The 27,690-nt window shown below is 38.0% G+C and overlaps 1 protein-coding gene across 2 annotated transcripts; it reads left to right on the top strand.

Moving 5' to 3' along the window:
• Positions 1-2,196: 2,196 nt before the first annotated feature.
• Positions 2,197-25,799, top strand: LOC104599695 (eukaryotic translation initiation factor 3 subunit H). Of its 2 annotated transcripts, none has more exons than XM_010262331.3 (12): positions 2,197-2,371; positions 2,476-2,555; positions 3,762-3,878; positions 4,016-4,119; positions 6,928-6,994; positions 16,503-16,636; positions 16,723-16,771; positions 17,827-17,898; positions 18,018-18,119; positions 18,205-18,272; positions 24,888-25,040; positions 25,500-25,799. In XM_010262331.3, exons 1-12 carry the CDS (start codon positions 2,362-2,364, stop codon positions 25,555-25,557), a joined length of 1,014 nt encoding a protein of 337 aa, XP_010260633.1. In that variant the 5' UTR covers positions 2,197-2,361; the 3' UTR covers positions 25,558-25,799. The 2 variants fall into 2 exon arrangements, with proteins under 2 accessions (XP_010260633.1, XP_019053735.1); XM_019198190.2 differs by having other exon boundaries at positions 2,206-2,371; positions 18,015-18,119.
• The last annotated feature ends 1,891 nt before the right edge of the window (positions 25,800-27,690 follow it).

Genomic DNA, 27,690 nt, shown 5'->3' with positions numbered 1-27,690 from the left:
TTGCACGTGCTGATATATATTGATGACTTGATTGTTGGGGGAAATGATACTACTGCCATTGTAAAATTCAAAAAGTATCTCCATCGATGCTTCCATATGAAAGATCTGTGTCCACTCAAATATTTCCTAGGGATTGAAGTAGCTCGTGGCCCTGAGGGAATCTTTTTGTCTCAACGGAAGTATGCCCTAGACATCATCTCGGAATGTGGACTCTTGGGAGCCAAACCAACATCCGTACCCATTGAACAGAATCATCATCTTGCACTGGCAAATGGTGTTCTTATGGAAAATCCGAATCAGTATCGACGATTAGTGGGACGGTTGATCTACTTGACCATTACACGTCCTGAGCTGTGTTATTGTGTTCATATCCTATCTCAGTTCATGCAAAGCCCACGACAAGAACATTGGGAGGCAGCTCTACGTGTAGTGCGTTATATGAAAGGATATCTGGGACAATGTATATTGTTCCGTTCTAATAGCGATCTTCGTCTATATGCTTATTGCGACTCTGATTGGGCAAACTGCCCACTGACACGACGGTCGTTGACTGACTACTTTGTTCTGCTGGGGCAATCGCCGGTTTCTTGGAAAACGAGAAAACAACATACCGTGTCACGCTCCTCTGCAGAAGCCGAATATCGTTCGATGGCTGCGACAAGTTGTGAGCTGAAGTGGATGAAGAAACTTCTTCCGTCTTTTGGGGTGGCGCATGATGAACCAGCGCGATTGTACTATGACAATTAGGTAGCTTTGCACATAGCCGCGAATCCAGTGTTCCACGAGCGGACAAAGCATATTGAGGTCGACTGTCACTTTGTTCGCGATGAGATACGCGTGGGAACATTGTCACTTGCCATGTTCGAACCACAGAGCAGTTGGCTGATATCTTGACGAAGGCTCTGGGAAAAGAGAAATTCACATATTTTATTAGCAAATTGGGCATTCGGAATCTGCATGCGCCAATTTGAGGGAGAGTATTGGGAAACCTAAACCCCACGTTTCCTAGATGTATTTGGATAGTAGGTTCCCAGATTTCTTGGGGAACTTGCAGTTAGTAAAACTTGTAATTAGCAATTTCCTACTGAAACTGAACCTCCTAAATTCAGGCGTAGGAAATTATATATATAGGGTGTACCTTGTATAATGAAGATCAACAAATTCCACATAGTTTTTTTCTCATGTATACCAAGAATGGAGAAATTAAAATAGTTCAATTGATATTTAAGGAGATGGGAGTCAAATTGCTTCGTGGGCAAGCTTGGTTCATGGGTTTGTCAAATGCAATGACTTGGAATCTGCTCGTTGGGTCTTTGATAGAATGCTGCAGAGAAACTCCATCTCTTGGACTGCAATGATCACTAGTTATATTCGGGGAAGGTCTCCATTCCCCAATTCAAGCAATAGAGCTCTTTTAGAAAATGAAATTAGAAGGAAACAATCATCCAACATTGATCACAATTGTAGCCAAAGTGATTAAACTTGACCTTGCTTGTTGGGGGGCCTATCCTCTTCATCCATTTCTTCCCTTTCTCTGACTAGAGCAACTGATCTTTCTCACTCATTGTTCGTTTTCAAACGAACCTTTGATATTGTTTATGCTTCAACTTACTTAACCAAATTCAACATAATCGAATAAAAATGGGTGTTGATCACTGAAGATTGAGAAACAAAGGAACAACTACAAGAAGAATAAGCGGATTTGGTTTAGTGTTAATAGTCGCCAAACAACGTCTTAAGAGTGATAGAGAGAGGTTCTCGCCAAATGTCTTACTAATGATCGTCAGAAGTTTTTCTCCGGTCACCGGTGTTAATAGTCACCGATGATGGCTGTTAGTCACCGCCAGTTGGAGAGGGAGAGAGTGAGAGTGAAAAGGTTAGGTGGAGAGAGAGTGAGGCAAGAGAGGAGTGGAATGAAGAGCATTTAATCACTTCGCACGTTTCAAGTGTGTACACCTTTCTAGAACGCGTGGCGTGCCCTCACGATCGGTCCCGATGATGATTTTTAGGATATCATCGGGAGATATTCTTAATACACGGCGGGGATGTGCTGTGGGACGTTGTGGGAGGAATTTTGCGAGGGGCTGATTTGGTCTCGCAAATATCTTATCGAATCGAATTCGGATTTAAATGAATCCGATTCGAATCCGATCCGATTACAGACCTAGCAATGCCAAAAGAAACAACACGAATAGGAAAGGGGTTAGGAGTCTCTCTACGAATTAGGTCCGATCCGATTTATCGCCGTTGGGTTCCTCAGCGGAGAGAGTCTCGGACAGGCGGAGCCCTAGAACAAGAGCAAGAGCTTCACTACGTTCCTCTGAAACTTGGAACTTTTCTCCGCACCAGAAGAGGCTGGAAATGGCAAACCGTCCGTATACTTACCTCTATTTTCCTCTTCGTTTAGATCTTTGTTGCAAAATCTATTCTTGCCTGGTAACACTTATTGAGGAGATATTTCCTTGTTTTGTGTAGCCATGGCTCGGTCGTTCCTCCAAGTTGCGGCTTCAGAGGAAGTCGCTTCGCCGCTAAGAGTAGTTCAAATCGAGGGACTGGTATTCTGTTCTCATATCTGGCTCCCTCTTTTTTCCTTCTTTTTTTCTTCAGTATTTTGCTTTCTCTCCCGCTTTTGGGTTTTTCTTTTAGCTGTCACTGTGATCGTCTAAATTCTCACCACTTGCAGATTTTCTTTGAGTATGCCTTTGTATTTACTATGCTTACTTAATCCCCTTAATAAATATTGCTTTTCTAAATCTTTAAAAGGGATGAGGGGATGAATTTGGAACGGGGAAGGGGAGGAGAGGGATATTTTTATGTTGATGAAGAATAACTATCCTAGTTGGGGATCTGTTTGGGCAAATTTTCTGGCGAATTGGATGATTTCATGTGGGGTTCCTGTTGTTGCTCAGGTTGTGTCTGTTTTGTTTTTTGTGTGGGTGAGTTGTTTTTGGTGAATGGGACCTTCTTGACACCGACGAAGGTTGTACCAAGTTTTTATTTTCTTTAATAAAAGTTTTTTTTTTTTTACTTAAAAAAAAAGTTAATTTCACCCATGTTTGAGTGCTTAAGCTCCATTCTTCTTATTGTGATCCAGTTGGAAAGATTCCTAATATTGTTTAGAAAAAGTAGCTAATAGTTAGGAATCAAGTCAGTATTCTAGATTGGATTTACTACTTTTTGATCTCAATTGCTGCATCAAAATTGGATTGGGGATGGGGTGTCTCCACAGTGTTTTAGTTTTCTTGAAGTACTTCTAGTTACAATCTAATTGCTGAGGTTAGATCAGATTAGTTGGAGAAGTGGAGTAGGTACTGGCTGTCTTAAATGGTTATGAGATGTTTTTTTCCCGCTAGATTATGATCTTTATGTAGAAGGATTTCCTTCCTGGATTGTTCCTTGGTTTGTAGTGCTACATGGGATTATGTAGATCAGTGAATATGTTACAGAAGATCATATTGCCAATGAATGAATTGAGTATCTCATTCTGACATGCATGAAACTGCCCAAAGAAACTACATATGCCAATGAGTAAACATTTAAAAGTTATCTTCCCTGGTATTTACTTGTACATCATCATCACTTGTTAGAAAGGGAAATTGAAGCATCCGCCTACATGTTATTGTGTCTTAGTAGGGGGATTAAGAGTTTTAAACTTCTGATATATTTTGGTCCATGTGCTGCTGGTTTCATATTCTATTAGTTCTAGCAGATATTGTGTAACCTCATGGTTTTGGATTTTTGTTCAAACTTTCACAAAACAGGCCATATTGAAGATAATTAAACATTGCAAGGAGTTTTCTCCCGCATTGGTTACTGGGCAGCTTCTTGGTTTAGATGTTGGTAGTGTTCTGGAAGTAACCAACTGTTTCCCCTTTCCGGTGGGTCAAATTTCTCTCTTTAAATTAAGTCATATTAGCAAGTATCTATTGCATAGGTTCCAATTACAGAAAAATTAGATTTGAAATGCACTTATTTCCCTTTTTGACTGAAATGTCTGTGCATATAAAAACTTCAGATTCGGGAGGAAGATGAGGAGATTGAAGCAGATGGCGCCAACTACCAACTTGAAATGATGAGGTGCTTGAGAGAGGTTAATGTTGACAATAATACTGTTGGATGGTATGTTCTTTACATATTGTGGGATTCACTGCAAGAAATCTAGGTGGCCTTCAGTGCATTGATATTTTGTTTGCAGAAATTCTTTGACAAAAATCCTTAGATTAAGAAAATATTTGAAAAACCAGTTTCTAAAGTCATTGAAGGCTCAAGAATATATTGGTGCTTCAGTGTAATTCTATAGTGATATACATGCTGTTTGGGTTTATAGTGAATCATGTTAAACACAAGCCTTTTCTGATGACAGCTGGTGATAACTGTCAGTAGTAGCTTTTCACTTTCTTAGGGAGTTAGATAAATTTGCTATGCATATTGATAGCCTTGGACATTTGCTAGATTAGAATAGCAGACAACTTATCTCTATTAAGTTCTGTGGGATCTTATGTTGACTTAAGAAAAAAAAAGGGAAAAGAAATACCAATAAAAAAATAAAGGAAAAGAAATCACTCATCTGAGGTTGGCATGCAACATTAGGGTACAGATATTTGGTTCAATATTGGCCTTTTCACATGCACAGTCAAAGTAGCTGTACATGTTGTAATAATGTCCTGCACATCATTATCCTATTTTAAATCATATATAGAAAGCTGAATAGAATCAAATTGTGAATCTTATCATAAATTGTAAGATTGTTTCTTTTTTTTTTGATAATTGGTAAGATTGTTTCTTTTTCTAAATGTAAAAAAAAGATTATACTAAAAACCTAAACATACATAGAAAAGTGACATTAGTCTTTTTAATCCATGTCTACCATACATGTTTATAAAACAATAGGGTTTACCACCCTTGTACACTAGAAGCCTAAGATGATATAACCTAGTTCAAATTGAAAGTCAAATAATTCAACAAATGCCAAGCACAGCTCAAGTCCTGGTAGCCCAGCACATGCTTTTGACTATATTCCATTGGTTATCCCCCAAAACATATTGGCTTTGTTATCTCATTATTTGGCTAAGATGCCTGCCATACTGTTTCCTTCCCATGGGATCCACCTTATTTGAACTCCCAGCTTCCTCATCCATACTATCTTAGTAGATTTCTGTGCTTCCACAACCCTAGTTTGCATTTCAATAAACTTCCCATATTTATGCTTGAATCAACTTCTTCTATAAATTTAGAAATCTACCAAGATTTCTAACTAATTTAAGGAGGCAGTCTGCTTTAAGCCATAATGTTCAGGGTCATGTTGCATCATCATACATATCCTTAGGTCTATATATCTATATTTTTTTTTGATGAATAAAGATAATTTATTAATTCAGCAAAAGGCAATACAGGAAACCCAAGAAGAGGCATGAGCTGTTACCTATTCCAAAACTATTACATCAAATTAAAACAAAAATAGCCAGAAATAGAATTACAAAGCAGCCCAAAATAAATTTTCCCTTGTGGCCCCCTGCTTAGCTAACCCATCCGCTAAGGTGTTTGCTGATCTTCCCACCCAAAGAGAGGTAGCATTCATTTTTCTTGTAAGCCAGTTGACTTTCCTCAATAAATCTCTGTGTTGCCACATAGCTGAAGCTGGGTCTGTCAGCCATCCCACAACAATTTGACACTACTAGGTGTTGAACTCCTAATTGTTCTGCAATCTGTATACCTTGTACCGCCGCTAAAATTTCAGCTCTATTAGAGTCTCCTATTCCCGTGGGACCTGAAAACAAGGCTAAGATGTTGTCTATATACCTATTTTGAATCCTTTTTTTTTTCCAAGATCTACCATATTATCACTCTTATAAATCTATCATCTGCTTATTCTAGATCAATTAACACCATACAGATCTCTCTCTCTCTCTCTTCTCTTAACTTTTCTACCAATCTTCTCAAAAGAAAGATTAGCTTCCATGGTTGAGCTCCTTGGCAAATACCCAACTTGGTTCTTTGATACTTGTTTCATGTCATACTCTTTGCTTAATTATTTTCTCCTACATAGTGTAGCTCATGAGCTTAATGCCTTGATAGAGTTATTACGACTTTGTATTTCCCCTTTGTTTTTAAATATAGGCATCATAGCAGTCTTTGTCTAATCATCAGACATCTTTTTTTGATCAGTATGCATCAGACATCTTCTTTTCTTTCATTATCTTATTGAATAGCTTAGTTAGCCATAATAAGCCTATCTCTCCCATACCATTTCATAATTCATACTTTTATTGGAATCCCATTGGGTCCTGATGCTTCTCTCCTCTCCCATGTCTATCAATTCTGTACTCCTTCTAGTTAATGTTCCTAGATTCCAAGTGGCTAAATGAAGTTGTGTCTCTTGGACTAGCTTTTTTACCCGCTTCCATACATAATTATGCAGGAAACTGAGTTCTTTCCTCTCTAATGTAGCTGTGTAGGTCCCTAAATTTGATATCATATTAATGGCAAGAATGATTTTCACTTAGGTTCTTCATAGAAGCTCATATAACTCTGATGATCACAAAACTATGCTGTTCATTTATTTATTTGTGGGTTATAATTGGAGTTTATCTGTTTATGTCACTTGAACATGTTCCTTGGTGTAATTGACCGATAGCATGGTTAATTATGTTGCGAGCTTATTCATATTATGTTTCCAAGTGCATTTAGTTGGGCTTGGAGACTCTTATCATGTTAGAAGGTTGTTGCATAAAGAAAACTTGTATTTAAAGTATGGCTAGAATTTTATGTCTTTAATCCACTCTTTTATTTCTGTATAAGCAAGAACTAATAACAATAGTTAAACAAGTCTTTTTATTTTAAGTCTTTTGGCTGCCATTCGTTTGCATACTTGTTTTTATACGTGTGCCTTTGCAGTGATTGATTATCTCTATCATCAAAATTTGTCAGGTATCAGTCAACATTGTTAGGATCTTTCCAGACGGTGGAGTTGATTGAGACATTTATGAATTACCAGGTGAAATGAAACTTGGACCTCTTATTTTTTATTTGGTACTGTACTGCACATATTCTTTGTTAGAATTATTTTTACTGTTTTTCTAACTTCCAGGTGCAGCACCAGTAATGCTAGAAGGAAAAACATATATAGGAGAATATGATCTGAGATCCTAGTTGCTGCCCATGTGGGTTTCTATTTGTTAATCCACTTGTATGATCTGATAAAAAACTTGTATTTGTTAAACATCTTGTAAAAATGGTTCTTTCATGAACCTGGATGCCTATGTTTTAACCATGCTCGATGCTCTTGTTTAGATGTAATGCTTGCTATTTATGCTTTCTATTTACGTTGCTTCTTTTAGTTTATCATGTAAAGTGAGACACTATATACAAGTCCTGCTCCAAACCTAACCCAACTTGGTTGCCCTTTATAAGTAACCATTCTAACTGTATGAAATTTTATTGAAAGATTCCTATCATGTACTTGTTTTGCCTATTTCAAATTTGTTCTGTCTTGGAACAGATTGGCCATTCTTGTGATTAATCCCAAATACCTTTTCTAACCTAATGATTCTCCACATTACTTCTAGCCCCACCTTAACCCTCCTAGACTCACCCTTGATTCATTCAAGTCATATATAATTGGTGTCAGAGCAGCTAGTACCGTATCAATCTGTTATCAGTTTGTGTGATCTTACATTCTTACATCAATTGTCATCAGAGCTATTGGGTTCCACATCACCTATTGGCACAGGGGATTCTGCTATTGCTGAGGTCATGTTTTGGTCTTAGCTTATCCTTTTCCATTAGAGCTACTAGAGAAGCAAGGTGGTAGGGGATTTGCATGTGGTGACTTTTTTGATGAATGGTGAAAATTTGTTCAAGTAAACAGTGGAGAAACCCTAAAGAGCAGTGCATGGTCAATAAGCTATAACTATGATATAAAGGACCAAGCAGCCTTAATGTCATCATTAAAAAGCACGTCCTTTTAATGATCTCTAAAGTGATCATACAGTTTTGAAATTCCTTCAAAATGAGAAACCATGGAAACATTGCACTCTTAATTTTCTGAATTTAAAATCTCCCTGGATGTGGTTTTTTGGTAAGAAATTCCTTTTGTTTTGTTCATGCAATATATACCAATATGAAGCAAAGAGCAGCAGATTCCATGGTATGGTGACTCTTCTACAGTATCCTTTCACTTGTCACAATTGCAGGGCCATGGGGATGTTCCATGGATCACCTATGATCTTTTGAACAATTTAATAAAGTGGCACTATATCTTTCATATTTGAATTTACAATGCAACAACAAATAGGGGACTGATATAACATTTGCTTAAAAATGGTGCCATACATTGTCCTGCATTCCTGCTTGAGACCCTTGGATAGAGGATCATTAATCATGGGGATTGTATCTTGTATTGTATATTGTAGTTCACATGAAAAATGCTACCTTAGATGGAATGTGAACATTCCAGATGGCTGTTCATTGGAAAGAGTCCAATGGAATCCAGGCATGGAGTTGTAGAATGATCTCACTAGGAAAGCTCCATCATTTTTCAAGCTTCCAATTCTCATGTTTTCCTGATTGAATTGAACTTGTGAGAAATTAATTCAACCAAGTAATTGAACTCAAAAACCCATGTCTGGAGTCGTCTCTCTCTTCCAAAGGGGATAGAAAGGTATCCCCTCTGGTGGATTCTCAAATAGTGGAGTCGAAAGAGTCTGAAAAAAAACAATTCAGACCAATTCTAATATGAAAGGGGTTTCTGTTGAAGTGACGGTGGGGGATAAGGCAATAGAGAAAAGAGGAGTGGACTTGAAGACTCTAGTTGACAAAGAGGTGGAAATCGGCATTGGTAAGTCTTTGGGCTTGTTCTTTCTAGGAGGAGAGGACTTTGCTATAAGAGCTTTTGAAGCTTTGGAGAAAAAGAGGAAGCTTGAAAGCATGAGAAAGGTTCCCGAAGTGTTAGGGGGAGAAATTTGGGATGAGGAAGTCCAGACGAGCTTGATGAGGTGGAAGACTGATCTCGGCATATATTTATAAAAAAAGGACTGATCTGCACATAGTATGTGCTTGACTGGAGTAGTGTTTGCTGCACTAGCGCAATCCCATGTTTTCTCTCCCTTTTCTTCTTTGTTGTAGGCGGCTAGCTGAGGTAGTTGTTGGGTCTGGTGGGTGCTATCTTAATTCCTGCCTTTAGTTTGTACTCAGCCTTTTCTTTTCAATAAAATTTTCTTGTTATTTATCAAAAAAAGTATCAGCCTCTCAGTCATTTGTGTTCCTTCTAACCCTGGGTATCTGTAGAATTAGGTCAGCGAACACTGAATTATAGTATTTGATTGTTTTGTGCTTATTTGCATCTAATTGAAACCATAGTTTTCAAGGCACCAAGGCGAGGCTAGGCGACAGGGGGTCGCCTTGTCGACTAGTCGGCGTAGTCGCCTAGGTGATGGATTTTTTTAAGTAAAACCGTATATCCTAGGGTAGTTCCCTAGGTTCCATAACCATCTTTCCTTAATAAGTATTCATAATTTTCATAAGAGAAGTATAAATTTCATGTTTAAGTCTAGAAAATCAACACTTTATGAGAAGAAAAAGAACAAAGGAAAGAAAATTCAAAAAATATAGGGGCTGAACCCCTACTTTTGTTATAGGAAAGAAGAAAAGAAAAGGTGGAAGAAGAAGAAGAAGATGTGGAAGAAGAAAATTGGTTGATTAGACAAAATTTTAAGTTCTTCCCTCGCTTATTGGTTTAGGTTTTAAAATTTTTGAGGGTTCAATCAAGGATCAAGATTTCGATAGGATGTGCTCCATATCGGTGTATTGTATTGTATCTTTGGGATCTCGATACCTGTTTACAGGTGTTTTCAGGGACCCATTTTTTTAAATTATATATATATATATATATAAATGGAATTGAAAATCAAAGAAATAGAAAAAATAGGGGGAGTATTGTTATAAGTATTGATACACCTTTGTCAATAAACATAAGTGTATTGATACTTTGAACTATGGGTTCAATACAACAGTTAGCAATGTTTGCATTGATTAAATCCTAACAAAATAAGAAAATAATAAAAAGAAATTAGTATATAAACACATAAAATGAATATTCTAGTTTTATAATGCCTATGTTATAATTATAATGTCAAAAAATTAAAAATATAAAAGTATTTATAACCTAGTGCACAAAACTGCTTGGCGACTAGGCGAGGCGAGCCTCCAAGGGTGCCTTGTCGCCTAGGCGTTGCCTTGACAACTATGTTTGAAACAGATATGGATGGGCATTGGGCAGGGGTTCAACCCAACCTTTGTTACAAGGCCTGGCCGAATTCATTGTAGGAGACAGTGAACCCCTGAGTACATCACCATGGGCTCTTAATGGGCCCAACATTTACACTAAATGGTCCTTGGGTACAATCACCTTATGAAAAGCCAAGGACTGTGGGTAGATGCAAGATTAGCTCATCAGGTATTACTCTTAGTGGTCTTACACTTAACTCTCAGCCCATGACGATCAAACACTGCCCAACAAGAGAGGACATCTCCCTCAGCTGCAAGGAACAGTGCTGCATTCTCTACTCACATGGATCCCGGGAATTAAAACCTTTTGCAAACATTTTGAAACTATAATATATATATATATATGTATATATATATGTATATCTCTATATAAATACATTTTGCAAAAAAAAATCTCAACGTTTGAAATCAATTGCCGGTAGTTTAGGTTTCCATCAGAGAGTGCATCCTCGATCATTCACTTTGTCCGACAAAGGGTTTGATCCTGTCACTATGATCACTCACTCAGATGAATTCTCAGACTGTCCCAACATACCCATGTTTTGACCCCCTCTAAGGATCTCACTGATTGGCATATGAAAAACAGCCCAATCCGACACCTAGTGCAATACCATAATCGAGTCTAGGGGTCAGGTGTAACATTCCAATTTTGCCCATCTATCTCTAAGAAATGTCAAGACGAGTGCATAGCATGGCATACATGATGCTCCCTACGGCTGAGGCATAGGGAACTTCTTTCATGCCCTCAATCTCTTCTGGAGTTTTGGTAGATATACCCTTGGATCTGTCTCTATAGAGTCAAAGGCCCAATATGTAGGAGGCTTCTCCAAGATTTTTTATGGAGAATTGCTGTGAAAGCCACACTTTCACCGTAGTTAACATTCCTACATCATTCCCAATGAGTAGAATGCCATCTACATATAGAACCAATAACATAACTTTATCTCCCACTATCTTCCTATAAAACACAAGGCTCATCTGGATTTTGTTCAAAGTCAAACTGTTTGGCGGTGGAGTCAAACCGGATGTTCCAACTCCTAGAAGCTTGCTTAAGTCCGTATATGGATCGTTTGAGTTTATATACCATGTGTTCCTGACCTGCAGCTATGAAACCTTGCGGTTACTGCATATAGATATCTTCAGTAAGATCTCCATTTAGGAACGCAGTTTTGACATCCATTTGCCAAATCTCGTAGTCATGGTACGCTGCTAGAGTTAGTAGGATACTAATGGATTTAAGTCTGACCACAGGCGAAAAGGTTTTCTCATAATCGATTCCTTCTTTCTAAGTGTACCCTTTTGCCACAAGACGAGCCTTGTAGGTCTCAACTTTACCATCGGGGCCCCTTCTTCCTCTTATAGATCCATTTGCAACCAATTGCCTTTACCCTAGGAGGCGGATCTACTAGAGTCCAGACTCCATTGGTCTCCATTGAGTCCATCTCAACTCTCATGGCATCTACCCACGTCAAGGAATTTATGTCCAACATAGCTTCCAAATAAGTCACGGGATCCTCCTCACTGGTTGTGGCTTCCACCAAGTAACTTTCTTGGTCATAGCCGTAACGAACTGGAGGCCTGGAAACCCGGGTAGATCTTTTAGATTGGTTATTTTCTGGAGCTAGTGGGACATCTCCCACTACCCCTGGGCTCTCCTCATCAAGAACAACTTCCTGATGATGATTAATTAGGATGTAATCTTCCTCTAGGAAGTGGGCATTTCGACTGGAAAACACCTTTTGCTCTTTTGGATCATAGAACAAGTAACCTATAGAGCCTTTGGGGTAACCTACAAATAGGCAGCGACTGGTCTTGGATTCCAATTTGTCAGCACTAGTTCTTTTAACATGTGCTGGACAATCCCAAATCTTCAAGTGTCTCACACTTGGTTTCTTATCAGTCCATAGCTCATATGGAGTCTTAGGAACGGATTTGGTTGGAACCCGGTTCAGCACGTAAATCGCATTCTCTAGCGCGAAACCCCAAAAGGATGTGGGTAATTCTGAGTGGACGAGAAGTGATCGAACCATATCTAATAGAGTCCGATTTCTCCTCTCTGACACACCGTTTAATTGTGGTGTAGCAGGAGGAGCCAGTTGTGATACAATCCCATTTTCCTTTAAGTAGTCCTTGGGTCCAGCCACCTTATGAAAACCTAAGGATTGTGGGCAGATGCAAGATTAGCCCATTGGGTATTACCCTCAATGGTCTTACACTTAACCTCTCAGCCCGTGATGATCAAACACTGCCCGACAAGAGAGGACCTCTCCCTCGGCTACAAGGAACAGTACTGCACTCTCTACTCACATGGATCCCGGGAATTAAAACTTTTTGCAAACATTTTGAAACCATTATATATATATATATATATGTATATCTCTATATAAATACATTTTGCAAAAACAAATCTCAATGTTTGAAATCAATTGCCTGCAGTTTAGGTTTTCATCAGAGAGAATGCATCCCCGATCATTCACTTTGTCCGACAAAGGGGCTGATCCTGTCACTATGATCACCCACTCAGATGAATTCTCAGACTGTCCCAACATACCCAGGTTTTGACTCCCTCTAAGGATCTCACTGATTGACATATCAAAGACAGCCCAATCCGACACCTAGTGCAATACCATAATCGAGTCTAGGAGGTGTAACATTTCAGTTTTGCCCATCTGTCTCTAAGGTCCAGGGCAATACTGAAATTTCGGTCTGGTTCAGGGTTTCAAGAAAACCCACACTGCATGCACCTTAGCTCTCACCCTGGCATCTAAGACAAACCACCCCAACCAACTTGGCGGCACATCAGTGTCAGCCTTGGCAGGATAATCCCCCCAGATCTATCCAACGGCTGTGAAGATTCTAAACTAACACACGTTTCATAAGTGTCCAGTTTAAGGGTATTATACAGAAAATACCAAAACACATGAGTCAATTATATACTTTTATTCATTTACAATAAATGCCATCAAATACATCAATCTGATTGGAGCTAAGGGCATACACTATCTAACAAAATGATCATTGAGTCCAGTCATCCTATGAAGGCCCAAGGATAATAGACTTAAGTAAGATATAGCCCATCAGGTAAACAACCCTTAATGGTCTCTTACACTTAACCTCTTGGCCCATAATGATCAAACACTACCCGACAAGGAAGGACATCTCCCTTGACTGCAAGGTGCAGTGTTGCACTCTCTGCTTGGATGGGTCCCGGGAATTAAAACCTTTTGCAAATACTTTTTCCTTAAAACATATATATATATATATATATATATATATATATATATATATATTGCAAAACAAGTCTCAAACATAGTTGAAATCGACTACTGACAGTTTTGATTTCCATCAGAGAGAGAGCAATCCTGACCATTCACTTTGTCCGTAATGACCAAGTGATTTGGCAGCCCAATTTCTTTTTCCAAGCAAGAGTAAAAGAATATAGAAAATAAAAGCTCTAAACTCAATCCTGTCACCAACTGATATATTGCTAGTAGAATGACCATAATGTTTGTAGTTTATATTGGATTCAAAAATTTTGGTCTTGCTGGTAGATCACTTGACAATGTTTCCAAAAGGCACCAAAATCAAACCAAAGGCACAAATTTTGATCTTTGAAAGATAGCATTTAAGTGATGGGGTTCAAATCAAGGCACGAGAAAGAAAACCTTGCAGACACCACCAGATGCATCATTAACTCTAACAAAACTTTCTAGATGCTAAAATGCATTTCTAAACTGATCAATATCTACTAGAATTGCCAAAAACTGAAACCTCCACAGATCTGAAAGTTGCAGCAACTTGCAAAAATGTCCTTCCAGATTCAAAGTACTAGGAAATTAAATATTTCTCAAAAAAGAAATTTGCAGGATTTTTTTTTTCAATTTATAAAAACTACATATTTTTCAAACTACTGATGCTATAAAAATACCCATGGCCAGTGGTGCCTTGTTGGCTGAGGAAAACCCTATTTTTCCTTGAGAACTTTACAAGTTGTAGAATGTAGATCTGGTCATGTTTCTCTTTTTTCATCTTCCCTCTAATCATGAATTTGGCCTACATCATATAGGAGGAGAAAAAAAATGGCCTACAATGCATTTCAAAAGAGGAAATTTGAAATTAAAGAAAAAAAGGGCACTTTATGTCAGTATGGGGGTTAGGGGTGACCATGGGCCAGGCTGATGCTGAGTTTAGCACCTATGATAAGAGAGAGAGCCTAGGGCTGGGCCCAGCTTGGCCTGGACCTCAAGCTTTAAACAAATCTCTAGCTGGGCTGGGCATTGGGCCTATATCTTTAAGGGTCTGTTTGGCACAGTTGGAATTGGAATCCCTTGGATTCAAAACCTGAGTAGTCTATTCTCCTTGCCTGTTTGGTTTAGATTGGAATCAGAATCAGAATAAGAATTGGCTGGAATTGATTCTCATTCAAGGGGAAGGGGAGGGTATGGCCATTCCCTCAAATGGGGGAATGCCATTCCACCAGGAATGGGAATGCAATTCCGACTGTTTGGCACAGTCGAAATTGGAATCCCTCGGATTCGAAACCTGAGTAGTCTATTCTCCTCACCTGTTTGGTTTAGATTGGAATCAGAATCAGAATTGGCTGGAATTGATTCTCATTCAAGGGGAAGGGGAGGGAATGGCCATTCCCTCAAATGGGGGAATGCCATTCCATCAGGAATGGAAATGGGATTCTGACTCCACCCAGCCAAACAGTTGGAATTGGAATGGATGATTCTGATTCCGATTCTGGACCCCTATTCCTGCAACCAAACAGACCCTAAATATATTACTAGAGAATGATCCTGTACAAAGTATGGGGCAACTACACCTATATATCCCTTTGTTTGAGATTCATTATTTATCTGGTATAACTAATTTTGAGTTTCTTGTTTAACTTAAAAATTAAATTGGGTTTAAGTGTATTTGACAGCCTATTTCATCTAAAAGAATGGGACCACACCATTGAAAGTCTTGTATTTGAATTAGAAAGATTAATATGGACCCCACAGCTTTTGAAGTGAGTACTTTTTATAAGTAGACATATGTTTGAAAGTAGCACTTTTTTCTGAGAGTGGAGTTAACCACTCACATTTTTTTGAGAGTAGGTAGACACATGTTTGAGGAAGAAGGCTTCTACTGACGATGGAAGCAACCATTATTGGATACTATTTCTTGAAAAGATAGGTTGCCATGTGTCTAAAGGAGAGTCTCTCTTGTTGTATGACTTTACTATATATATGTTATTAGATATTTAATATGTATAATGTTTTTATCCTCCTCGCATGGGTTTATTGAGTCTTCTTTCCAATAGCTCCTCTACTCCCCCCGCCCTTTATAGCCTTCCATCAATATATCTATCTATCTATCTATCTATCTATCTATCTATCTATCTATCTATCTATCTATATCTATATATATATATATCTGCTATAAAGTGTATAAATATAAAATGTTATATATAATATATTATATATGCTATTTTATAATATTTATAATTTTATACATATAATATATCATAAAAATAAAATACATATTCTATATATATGTATTACAGGCTGGGCAACCTGGGCCTGGGGGCCCAGAAATTTGCAGCCTGGGCCAGGCAGGGCTAAGAATGATCACCCAAAAGGGGGTCTTAACTCTTAAGCTTGTGGCAGAATGCACAAATTGAGGTGCATACCTAAATGAATTGGCCCTGTTTCTCCTCTCTTTCTTCATAATGGTGCACTATATTTAAGATGAAAAAATGAAGAGGTAGAGAGGAATAAAGAACTAAGGATAGGACATTGAAAACCCTTTTAAAATATTTTAAAAGGGTTTGTCCTTTGGCCATGGGGGAGTACTGGGAACAAGATGTAGGTAGCAGTAGTACCCCTCTGATATATAATGAATTCTAAGTTTCTAACCAGATAGTCATACAATTCATTGTGAACGTTGGTGTCTTTATCTATAATCTGTCTCACATAGCCTTATTCTTAATTAAGTAGTGTTTCATTGAGCCTTATTTCTGATTTGGAGTCAATGGTGTCATAATCCATGTTGGGTTTTAACCTTGTCTCATGAAGGGTGACATTGGTTTCTTTCGGTGAACGTTCTTGGTTTCTCCACTTAGATGTTGCTGTAGTTCTTAAGAAATTTGTAGTGCACGTACATGTTGTTAATTCCTCTTATTATTAATTATGAGTTACTTATTTTTGTTTGATATTTTACTATTGCAGGAGAATATAAGGCGGTGTGTGTGCATTATTTATGATCCATCACGGTCAAATCAAGGAGTTTTAGCTCTCAAGGCCATGAAGCTCACAGATTCTTTCATGGATCTTTACCGTAACAATAACTTTACTGGGGAGAAGTATGGGATTTTCTGGTTTCATGGTCTGTCTATAGAAGGGAACTTGCTATTTGGAATCTTATATGCTTTTTTTTTTGCGTAAATAGGTTGAGAGAGAAAAATTTATCGTGGGTGGATATCTTCGAGGAAATACCTGTATGCTTCCAGACCTCCCAATCGCTATTTTAAATAATTTACTAAAGTTCTCTGCATTGTGATTTAGAAAAAGAAGTTTGTTTCTACTTAACATACATGAAGATCTGTTCCCAATAATAATGTCTATATTGGGTTTTTTTTAGACTTCCCATTACCTATATTTATTCATTTATTATACAATTGTAATATATCCTTTTTAATAAATAACCGTTACAAAATTTATTCAATGTAATATATTATTTCAAGATTCTTAAGTCGGTACTTTTTCTTTTGATACTAAAAATAAATATATTTTTGGTTCTCTATGCCATTATCTGTGTTGAGGAATTTCAGTTGCCCCAGTGATATGTTTGAGACAATCCAGTACCTATATTTATTTATTGATTATTTATTGTACGTTCTATGTAGGTTGGTATTTATTATGTTACAAATCTAACTCCAATTGGTACAAATCTAACTCCAATTGGTACTCTATTTTGGATGATGGCCTAAAGTTCATAATCAAATGCATGTATGTTTCAATATGGGTACCTTTCATATATTGAGATTATATGATTCTTATACTGAACCTGTATTTTTAATGGATGCTTCTAGAAACCAATAATTGAGTTGCCTGTCGGGAAGTCCATCCTTCTATTTAAAGCCTGGCAATCTCTTTGTTTTGTCAGCTTTGTTGACTTGGATACCTGTAAAATAGCCATACATCTTCTCATGTCAATATCTGTTTCTGTTGGGCATCTTGGATCTTAATGTGTAACAGAGTATTGGGCCCAAAAGTTGACAACTAGCAGCTAGGATTTCAGCATTGTCTAATCCATACAGATGTTGATCTTGTCTGTGATTTATAGATGTTACTTCTACCTACAGTGGGCATGAAATGGTTCTCTTTGTGATCCATAATCATTTATGTTATTTTTCTGTTCAACCAAAATTATTATTTGATACAATGCCAATTACTCAGACGAATTAGGTGTCTTGTATCTATTGGTTGTTAATATAATACCCTTGTTTTTAATGTTTGTTTAGATGTTTATAGTTGTTGTATTTCTGGACAGATTAAAGTTTCAAATTCTGCACTTATCAGTGCCTTCATGACAGAGCTGGAGGCCGAGACACCAGTTTCCCAGGTTTATCCTTTATTGTTCTCAATTAATCAAAATCTATCTGTATCTCCATAGAGACATGCATATATTTATATTTCTCTCTGCCACCCTGTTCTTACTTTGCCTCTGCTTTTCTGAAGCAGTGTGATTATGATCGTTTACAATTATCAACCAGTCCATTTATGGAGAGGAATGTAGAATTTTTGATTGAATGTATGGATGATTTATCTATGGAACAGCAGAAAGTAAGTGCTTTCTTTGGCTTTGTATTATTTGTTTTCTGATATTATATCTTTTGTACATAACAAGAGACACATTTTCCTCTTCCAGTTCCAATTTTACTATCGGAACCTCTCCCGTCAACAAGCCCAACAGCAGGCATGGCTTCAAAAGAGAAGGTAATAAAAATGCATCTTTCTTGGCTTCCTCGTAAGTCCAGGAAATTCTTTTGGGTAGGCCTGCTTTCATGTTCTTCTAGTACACCGTAAACATGTAAATAAATAATTGACCTTTTTTGTTTTGAGGGTTTCACATTGTATTCTGATAATCAGTGCTCCAATTATTTATATGTTGGAGTATTTCGCCTCTTGATTTTTAGGGGTTATCATGGACCTTGCCTAGCATCTTGTACAAGCGGTTTAGTGTAAGCCTGGCTCCTGCCCGGCCTGCACCCTGAGCGTGAAAGACTTAAAGAAGAGAGAGCTATGGGTATATTAGGGAGTTGAAAATTAGGAATAAAGTTTTGGTGACCAGCTTATATAAAATTGTGCCCAAAATGTTGTCCTTGAGAATATGAGTAGTCTTCTTACCCAATTTAATAAATCAATCACAAGGAGCCCCGATTCAAGGAAAACAGATTACAGATCAAATTCTAACAACGAATGAGCGTGTGGAGGATTTTAAGAGAAGGGAAGAGAGGATTTGTGTGCAAATTGGATTTGGAGAAAGCTTATGATAAGGTTGATTGGTCGTTTTTTGTTGGAAATGTTGAAGAGTTATGGGTTTGGAGAGAGGTGGTGTGGTTGGATTGAAGGTTGCCTAAAAACTTGCCACTTACTAATCTCCTACCTTTTTGTTGTAGGCCTTTGGGAAAAGCTTTTTGGTCTATTTGGTTGTAGGTGGACCATGCTGTTGCAAATTAAGAGTCCATTTGACCCTACTACCTTCAAGTGGCTAAAGAGGAGAGGTAAAGTCTTGTGGGGATATTTTTGGGCTGCTTTGGAATGGACAATTTGGGAGGAAAGAAATGCCTGAATTTTCAATGAGAAGGAGAGGGGCGAGGCTTCTGTTTGAGATTGCATAATCAACAAGGCTAAATTCTTGGATCTTTTTTTCTTGAAGAATCAATAAAAAATTCATTAAAAGAAATGGTTACATCCTAACACCCTTGGTTGTCAAGATGACACACCAGATACATCAAGCACATACTTTTAGTACATGCTCAAAACATTAAACTGAAAACGCTTCTACATTACAAGGCTGTAAGTCAAGGGAATTCCAGACATTTTCCAATAAATCAGCTTTGGAGACTTGATCAAAATCTGGGAGACAGAGAACCCACTCTGATATCAGATTGGACACTGTAGCAACTATGTATTCTATATTGTTTGACCTGTTTTTTTTTATCAGCAAGAAATTTTAATTAATAACAGAGAAATTCAATTACAATAGGTAAAGATTGCTGAGAGACATTAATCTAAACTGCAATCTCAAGCAATCAGTTACAATTCTGCCCAATACAATGAAGATCTATTTGCCCCTTTTTTTGCTAGGGTATCCAACATCCCATTTGCATCCTGTTTGACCCAACCAAACTGAGAGTTGATCCTCCTTGCAAGTATGTCAATTTCTCTGAAGATAAATTTGGGCTTCCAAGGTACTGATGTGATGTTTTTAGCCCAAGAAATGACCAATAGTGAGTCTTCTCCTATTTCTATGTCTGTTGTTCCTATCTGCTCAGCCATCTTTAGACTTTGAAGTAGGGCTAGAGTTTCAGACTGAATTGAGTCGCCAATACCTATTGGTCCTGAGTAGAGTGCCACCACCACACCCAAATGATTTCTAAACACACCCCCTATGCCTGCACTTCCTGGGTTGCCAAGAGAACCCATCAAAGTTTAGTTTTAGTTTGTCCAATGCCGATGGCTTCCATTCCATACTTACAAATACTTTGGGTGCATCTGTTTGTGCTATTTCAGCCCAATTTTTTAGAATCTCATTCGTTGAGTAGTTTTTGAATATCTCCATGGTCTTCACCCAATATGCAGTTTTGATTTTTATGGCTTCAATAACTTCCTCCTTTGTTTTACTTTTTCCAGAAAAAATTCTTAGGTTTCTTTCCTCCCATATAGTCCATACTGTAGCTGCACTTGCTGCCTTTCATAAAGCACTTTCCTCTTTTCTTCTGTTGTCGCAGGAAGGAGGGGCTGAAAAGACTTACTACATCCTGTGGGGGAACCCATCTTTATCTAAAGAGAGAACAAACAACATTCCAAATACCGGAAACAAAAGAGAAGGATAAAAGTAAGTGGGTTAGGGTTTAACCACAACCCATACAAAGGACACACACATGAGGAGAGAGGCAATTGTTTGGCCTCTTTTTCTGTAGCACATCACAAGTGTTTACCTTCCCTGGGAACACTTCCCAACAGAAAGCTTGTACTTTTGGAGGGATCGGTTTAGACCAGATTTCTCTCACTGGGAAGTTTACCCCCATAGGATCAGTGTGACTGAGCAAACCAAAGAAAGATGCATAGTAAAATAAACCATTAGAAGTTGGGGACCAAACTCTACTATCAACTATAGATTGATCCAAGTAGACCCTCTCAAGTGTTGAGATCAAAAGCACTAGAGACTCACATTCATTTTCCCTCAACCCTCTTCTGAATCCAAAATCCCAAGAGGTACCCAAATCTAAAAGCAAACCAAACCTAGCAACAAGTTTGTTTTTATGGTTTGATAAGGAGTAGAGGTCTGTGAATTTGACCATAAGAGGCACATCCCCAACCCAAAGGTCTTCCCAGAATAAAACTTTATTGCCACAACCAACATCAAACCTGATGAATTGAAGAAAGGTTGGATATATCTCAAGGATTGCCTTCCAGGGAGAATTTGGAGCTGCATTGGGGGCTAATTTTGCGTCCTAGCCGTTATATGCTTCACCATGAATGCTTTTAATGACCCTGTGCCACAACCTATCTTCTTCACAAGGGAATCTCCACAACCATTTCCCTAGAAGGGGCTTTTTTTTTTTTATCAGTGAATATTCAGATTTATTAAATCAAAGTCAATGATAGTACAACTTAGGGAGAGGCACGAGATGCTACCTCCCCTTTAAAGAGGGGAGATGGAAGAAACCATCAACCCTTTAGTTAAACTAGAAGGGCCTTGTTTTTCTTTAATATGTTCCCTATACCTAAACCACCCTGCTCCTTAGAGTAACAAACTTGCTCCCACTTCACTAAATGATCTTTCTTTTCATCGCCTGGTTCCCACAAAAAATCCCTCGTAATCTTCTCCAACTTCCTAGCTATTTTCACCTGGATCTTAAAGGTGGAGAGGAAATAAGTGGGTAGGTTTGTTAGGGTAGATTTTATCAAGGTGATTCTTCCCCCCAAGGAAATATAATTTCTCTTCCACATTGACAACTTCTTTGTGAACCTCTCTAGCACCGGTTTCCAGAAGCTTTCAGCTTTCGGATCCCCCCCCCCAAGGGCATAGCAGATTTGCCATGGCTTGGATGTTCACCCCCCCCCTCAATGTTGATTCTAGGTACACAACTTTTTCCCCAATTAACTTTCAGTTTGGAGGCCTGTTGAAACTCATCCACCAATCTTTTCAGATTCCTTAAACTGGATTCATGATTCATCATAGCTTTCACAGAAAATAATTAGACACCACTACTTCTGATCTACCCATCCTCTAACCTTTAAACTGGTTATCTTGGTCAACCTTGGTGATTTGTCTACTCAAGACCTCGGCCAAAAAAGTGAATAAGAATGGGGATAAGGGATTATCCTGTCTTAGTCCTCTTTTAGCCTGGAAGAAATCCTTTGCTACCCCATTCATCAGAATAGAAAAATGTGCCGAGCTAATACATCTTTTAATCCACATCCTCCATCTTTCATCTAACCCCATCTTTTCCATTAGATTCAACAGGAAGGACCAATCCACCATATCATAAGCTTTTTCTAAGTCCAATTTACAAATCAAACCTTTGCCACCTTGTTTTTTCTTAGCTGCCACACATTCATTTGCCACTAAGATTTGATCCACAATTTGTCTCCCTTCTACAAAAGCTCCTTGGTTCTAAGAGATAACATAGGGCAAGACTGTCTTCAACCTACCAGCCAGGACTTTAACAATGATCTTATACAAGCTACCCACAAGACTTATCGGTCTGTAATCCTTAGGGGTTTTTGCTCCATTTTTGGCACTAAAGCAATAAAAGTTGCATTTGGTTCAGGCGACAACTTTCCTTTTTGATAGAACTCCAAAAATACACCCATTAATTCATCTTTCAAGGTTTCCCAACATTCTTGATAGAAAGCCATTTAAAATCCATCCGGCCCCAGAGCTTTAGATCTATCCATCGAGAAAATTGCTTCATGTACCTCCTCAATACTGAAAACTCTTTCTAGGAGGGTAGCTTCGGATTCTGGCACTCTGTCCCACTGTAAATCTCCCAATTCTGTATTGTTTTCATAAGAGGATGCAAGGATTAACTTAAAATGATCCACGAAGCACCTTTCAATTTCTTCCTTTGAATTTACTACTCTTCCCTCCGCCTCTATACTGGAGATTTGGTTTTTCCGTCTTCTCCCGTTTGCTAGGGAGTGGAAAGTCTGGTATTTCCATCCCCTTCCAGAAGCCATTTACACTTAGATTTTTGCCTCCAAGAAATTTCTTCCTTTCTTAGGATCTCCTCTAATTGCACTTTTAAGTTCCATCTTTCAGCTCTATCCTCTGGCCCGCAGTTTCTCTCCCTCCAAATAGACCAACATACTGCAAAAGGAACACGACTCCAAATAATCTTGGCTTTCTTACTTCCTCTAACCTTTGGCCACGATGAGAACATTTCTGCTGGAGCTGATGGATGGAAACCACACATCCCAAATAGAAAAGAGAAGAAACTCCACATGAAGCTTGCTATGCTGCATGAGTAGAACAAATGGGAGACTGTTTCTTCCTCCTGATTGCACAAATAGCACCAACTGGCCAGATGATATCCCCTCGACTAATGCCACCAACCAGGCAAAAGCTTCTACCCTTGGGGGTATTGGGTTCCCCCATACTCCTTTTATCTAATCTGAGCCCCTTTCATCTTTAACTAATGCTTTGTAGAATGACTTGACTGTGAATCTGCCTTCCTTGCATTTGATGGTATTTGGAGGAATTGGGATTTGGTTGCAAAAAGCTTAGTTGTGAAGGATAAGCCAATGATGGTGTGGTGATCCCTTGAAAAAGGTGTTATCAAGCTGAACTTTGATGGCTGTAGTCTAGGCAATCCAGGTCCTACCGGGATAGGGGGAGTCTTCAGAAACGCAGAGGGGCAGATTGTGGCTTTATTTTCTGGTCCTATTGGAGTGGGGGATTCTGTTAATGCAGAATTCCAAGCAGCTTTACAACGAGTAGAGATTGCTAAAGAGTTGTGCTTTCAACAGTTGTTAATTGAAGGGGACTCAAAACTTGTAATTGGGTGGTTGCAAGAACCGAATCAGCAGCTTGGTCCTATGGAGGGCTTTGAGAAGGTTCAAATGGTTAACCACAAATCTAACAGTCAGAATTCAGTGGGAAAGGAGATCTGCAAATGGCGATTGTCTAGCTAAGCAAGGGGTTTATAAGAATCAGCTTGGTCCTAATGAGGCCGTATCTTGCACCTCTTTATGGGAAGCAGTCATGCTGTACTCTTATTATTGACCTTTATAAAATTTCTACTAATAAAAAAAATTGGAATGGTCCTAGTGATGTGAGGTCAAGGTAAGTATCACAATATATAATAAACATATAATTCTGGACTGGGCAATAACTATTGAGCCCAGGCCTGGCCTGCAAATTTCTGGGTTTGGCTGCGTGGGCCAGGCTTGGACTTAAAATCCTAACCTTAGGCTTGGAAACTTGCATGCCTTCCTGTATGAATTGTTCACCTCATTAATTTCTTTCCCAATATACTTTTTGTTTAAATTCAAAATGCCAAAGTGATCTGATTTTTATTTAATGGGTGGAATTTGTGTTTTCATTGGGGGATTGGAACTTGGAAGATAGTGCTGCTACCGGTTGCAGCAGAAAATATGATTTTTCTAATTTGTGGCCTTTGTGCCAGCTGATTCTATGACAATTTGAAGTTGTTGGCAATATAATTTAGGTGTTGCAGTCTCTTGTCAGATTAGTTAGATTTTCCACTTTGGTGATCAATACCATTCGCAACACAAATATGCTCTTGCACTTGCACCATCGAGAAATGAAGAACAATCAACCTAGGGCTTAAGTATTTAACAGATTTGATTCCAGATTTGGACTCAGCCCTGAATTTGTACCACTTTATTTTGAAGGGATTAGCTTTGTTAATGAGGCTCCTTTTGGTTTTCTATATTTATAGGCAGGTTAACCAATATGTGGAACATCTAACATCACTTCTTGAATACCTCTATTTATGAATCAATTTTTTTTTTTCATTATATATTTTCTACTTAAAACTCAGCATGACACACTTTGGAAATCTGTCCAGGTGTTGGATGGAGAATTGGATATATTTCATAGTTTTTTTCTTGTGTACTCTTCCAGATCTAGTACATTTACCCCTAGCATCCTACGGAGGCTGAAGAGAGACCTGTTTTGCCAACTTGCTCTCATTTGTTGTTAATTATTAATTTTTCCTTTTTGGTTTTGTTTTTTTTCAAGGTTTACTCTTCTCCAAATTATTTTGGATAGAACTTTAGCAAGTTTCTTTTTATAGAGCTTTTGGCTAACATTCAGTTTTCTTTATAATACCTTTCCCTTCTTAATTTTTATAGGGCAGAGAACATGGCACGTAAAGCTGCAGGAGAAGAAACATTGCCTGAAGAGGATCCTTCAAACCCCATCTTTAAGCCAGTTCCAGAGCCATCACGATTGGATAGCTTTCTAATAACAAATCAAATTGCTAACTATTGCAATCAAATCAATGGGTACGCTATATTCCTTCTACTGGCAGCTGGTTTTGTAACTTAAAGTATGAAAGTATGAAACATGTGGATTTTATGGTCATGCATACTGAAATAGATGGATTTTGAAGTTATCATCATCATTATCCTGTTTTGCCATTCCCTTCGGTTCAGTGCCATGGATTTTGAAGTTCTACCATAACTAATTAAGGTTCAAGTATTGATGTGGCAATTTGTTAGGTGCTTCAGAAATAGGGAGTTTACAGTTCTATTTCATCTGATTGCATGTGCATGTGTAAATGTTTATGCATTTTGAAGTTGTCTTAATTCTTTCTTCATCTCTCTGTGTCTGCTTGCATGTGGTACATGTAAATATTGTTTCTACTCGTTTTCTTTTTGATTGGCGTGGATACTTTTTTGAATTATATTTTGCTAGAGGATGTCTGCAAATTGTTTATATGATTTGGAAATGGAAACTTGCAGGGTTGTGGGTCAGAGCTTCAACAGATTATATCTGATGAAGGCTTTACAAGAGAATTGACTAAAGCGAGCTAAAGCCCATGTAGAGGTATTTGTTTTGAGTTGGGGGGGTTCTACATTGTTGCTGGAAGTGGGGCTTCTACATTGTTGCTGGAAAACAGAAGTTGAACCATCCAGCAATTTGGTCTATTGTATGGTTTTAGCAGATTTTATATACCAGCATTAGTAGGTAATTGAGTTCGTAGGAAACGATTTTTTGGCGATGGCGAGTCATCAATCATAATTTTATTTCTCTGCACAAAATTATTGCTTTGAGTTCATCGGCTCCCTTGTAATTTGTTTTTTTTTTCTTGATTATTTTCAATATCATAAATCTTGTTCTTTTTTAATTTTTTCATGGGGCTAGTAGGTACACAAGGGGGGTGTTAGCCCTTTCCCCATCCCCTCGATCCTTGGCCAAGTCTGTACCAAGGTTCAAAGTATCGACATGTATTGGCTGATACGTATAGTTCCGGGACCCCTCCGATACATCCCTATAGTGGGTGTATCGGGGGTCTGACTGGTTCAGGGGATGGAGGAGCCCTAAACTGGCCCCCCGAACCGGTTTCAGAAAAAAAATAAAAAAAAGTATCGATTCGCCCGATATGCCCATACCGTTGTATCGGGCGTATCAATATTTTGAACCTTGGTTTGTACTACGAAGTGTCAGAGATCCTACCTTGGTTCTTTTTTGGGAAAGTAGACTGCATTCCACCTCAGAAATCTGAAATTACAGCCCCCTCCTAGTCTACTAGTAGCCCCCACTCCTATAAACCGCATCCTGTCCGTGGATTTAGCATCGATCCACAGTCATGATTCATTCCACCTGTACGGTGGAGTTAAGATTGTTTCCCTCTTGTTGAATTTTTTCCTCATACAAGTACAACAATGGTTTAAGGCAGTATTTGGTTTCCACCTTACGCCTACGATGTGTCAAACCTAGAACCTCACAACACACTGCACCTGAGACCTACTTGAATGGATCATATCAACCTCACCCACTTGCAGCAAAGGGGTCTTATATTTATTTCTTGCTATTAATCACTGCTTGTCACCCCATAAGGGTCTCTTACTCTTTTAAGTGAATAGTTTAACATCACATTAACAATTCTTTTCTTACAAAGATGATAATAGCGGGATTTGAAACTGCACCACTGTTTAGGACAATTCATTCAGCGTACCAATTGCACATGATACTATGGTGGCCTCATTCATTTACTGGTATCTTGCATGCATGGAGTAAGTTGGTCAACTAGGTAATGGTAAAAAATGAGGGGCAGTTTAGCCATTATTTAAAATTTGTATGGTAAAAAATGAGATAGAAAAAGGAAAACATGCTATTCTGAAAAAAATGAAAAGTGAAAAGCAATATTGACTAAGGGTCAAAGTATTGGAAACACAAGGTGTATCGCAAGGTTCGATCGGTTCGTTCCGGGACCCCTCCGGTACGCCCCTATAATGGGTGTATCGGAGGTTTGACCGGTTCACGGGTGGAGACCTAAATCGGCCCCCTAAATCTGTTTCAAAAAAAAAGGTAAAAAAATCGCATCGATTCACCTGATACACCTCTATCGGGCGTATCGATATTTTGAACCTTGGTGTATCGAAAAGACAATTTTAAGAGACGTATCAAGATACACTTTGAATACGTATGGATACGGACGAAAAAATAAGATACGCTAAATATGGTAAAAAATTCAAATAATTCTTAAAAAATATATTACTAACTATATTTACAAATTTTATATGATTGTAAATAAGTCATTTAAATGTAGAGAACCATAATTTAATGGTTTGTATAAAGTGTGACATATCGGGACACAATTAGTAACTATTGAAAAAATGATGGAATAACTAAAACGTAAAAAAACAAAAAAAAACTAAAATATGAATGCCAATTTTCAAAAAGCAATATAATTAATTTTAATATTTATTAGTATATAAATTTTAATAATTAATTCTAGCATTTATTAATAAAAACTTGTCGCTCATTAAGAAAAATGAAAATTTACTTAAAATTAAAAGTACATATAATCATAACAAACAAATATGTGTGTCTCATTGGCAAACTCGTGGTTGTTAAAACTTAAAGTCAAGTGACCAAGGTTTGAATCTTTTTGTAGTTATAATTTGATGTTTTTACACTAACAAAATG

This window comes from Nelumbo nucifera, chromosome 7 (assembly GCF_055504915.1).
Source record: "Nelumbo nucifera cultivar China Antique chromosome 7, China Antique-T2T, whole genome shotgun sequence".
Classification (NCBI taxonomy): domain Eukaryota; kingdom Viridiplantae; phylum Streptophyta; class Magnoliopsida; order Proteales; family Nelumbonaceae; genus Nelumbo; species Nelumbo nucifera.
Note: the sequence above shows the minus strand (reverse complement) of the source record. Positions and strands in the feature narration are given on the sequence as shown.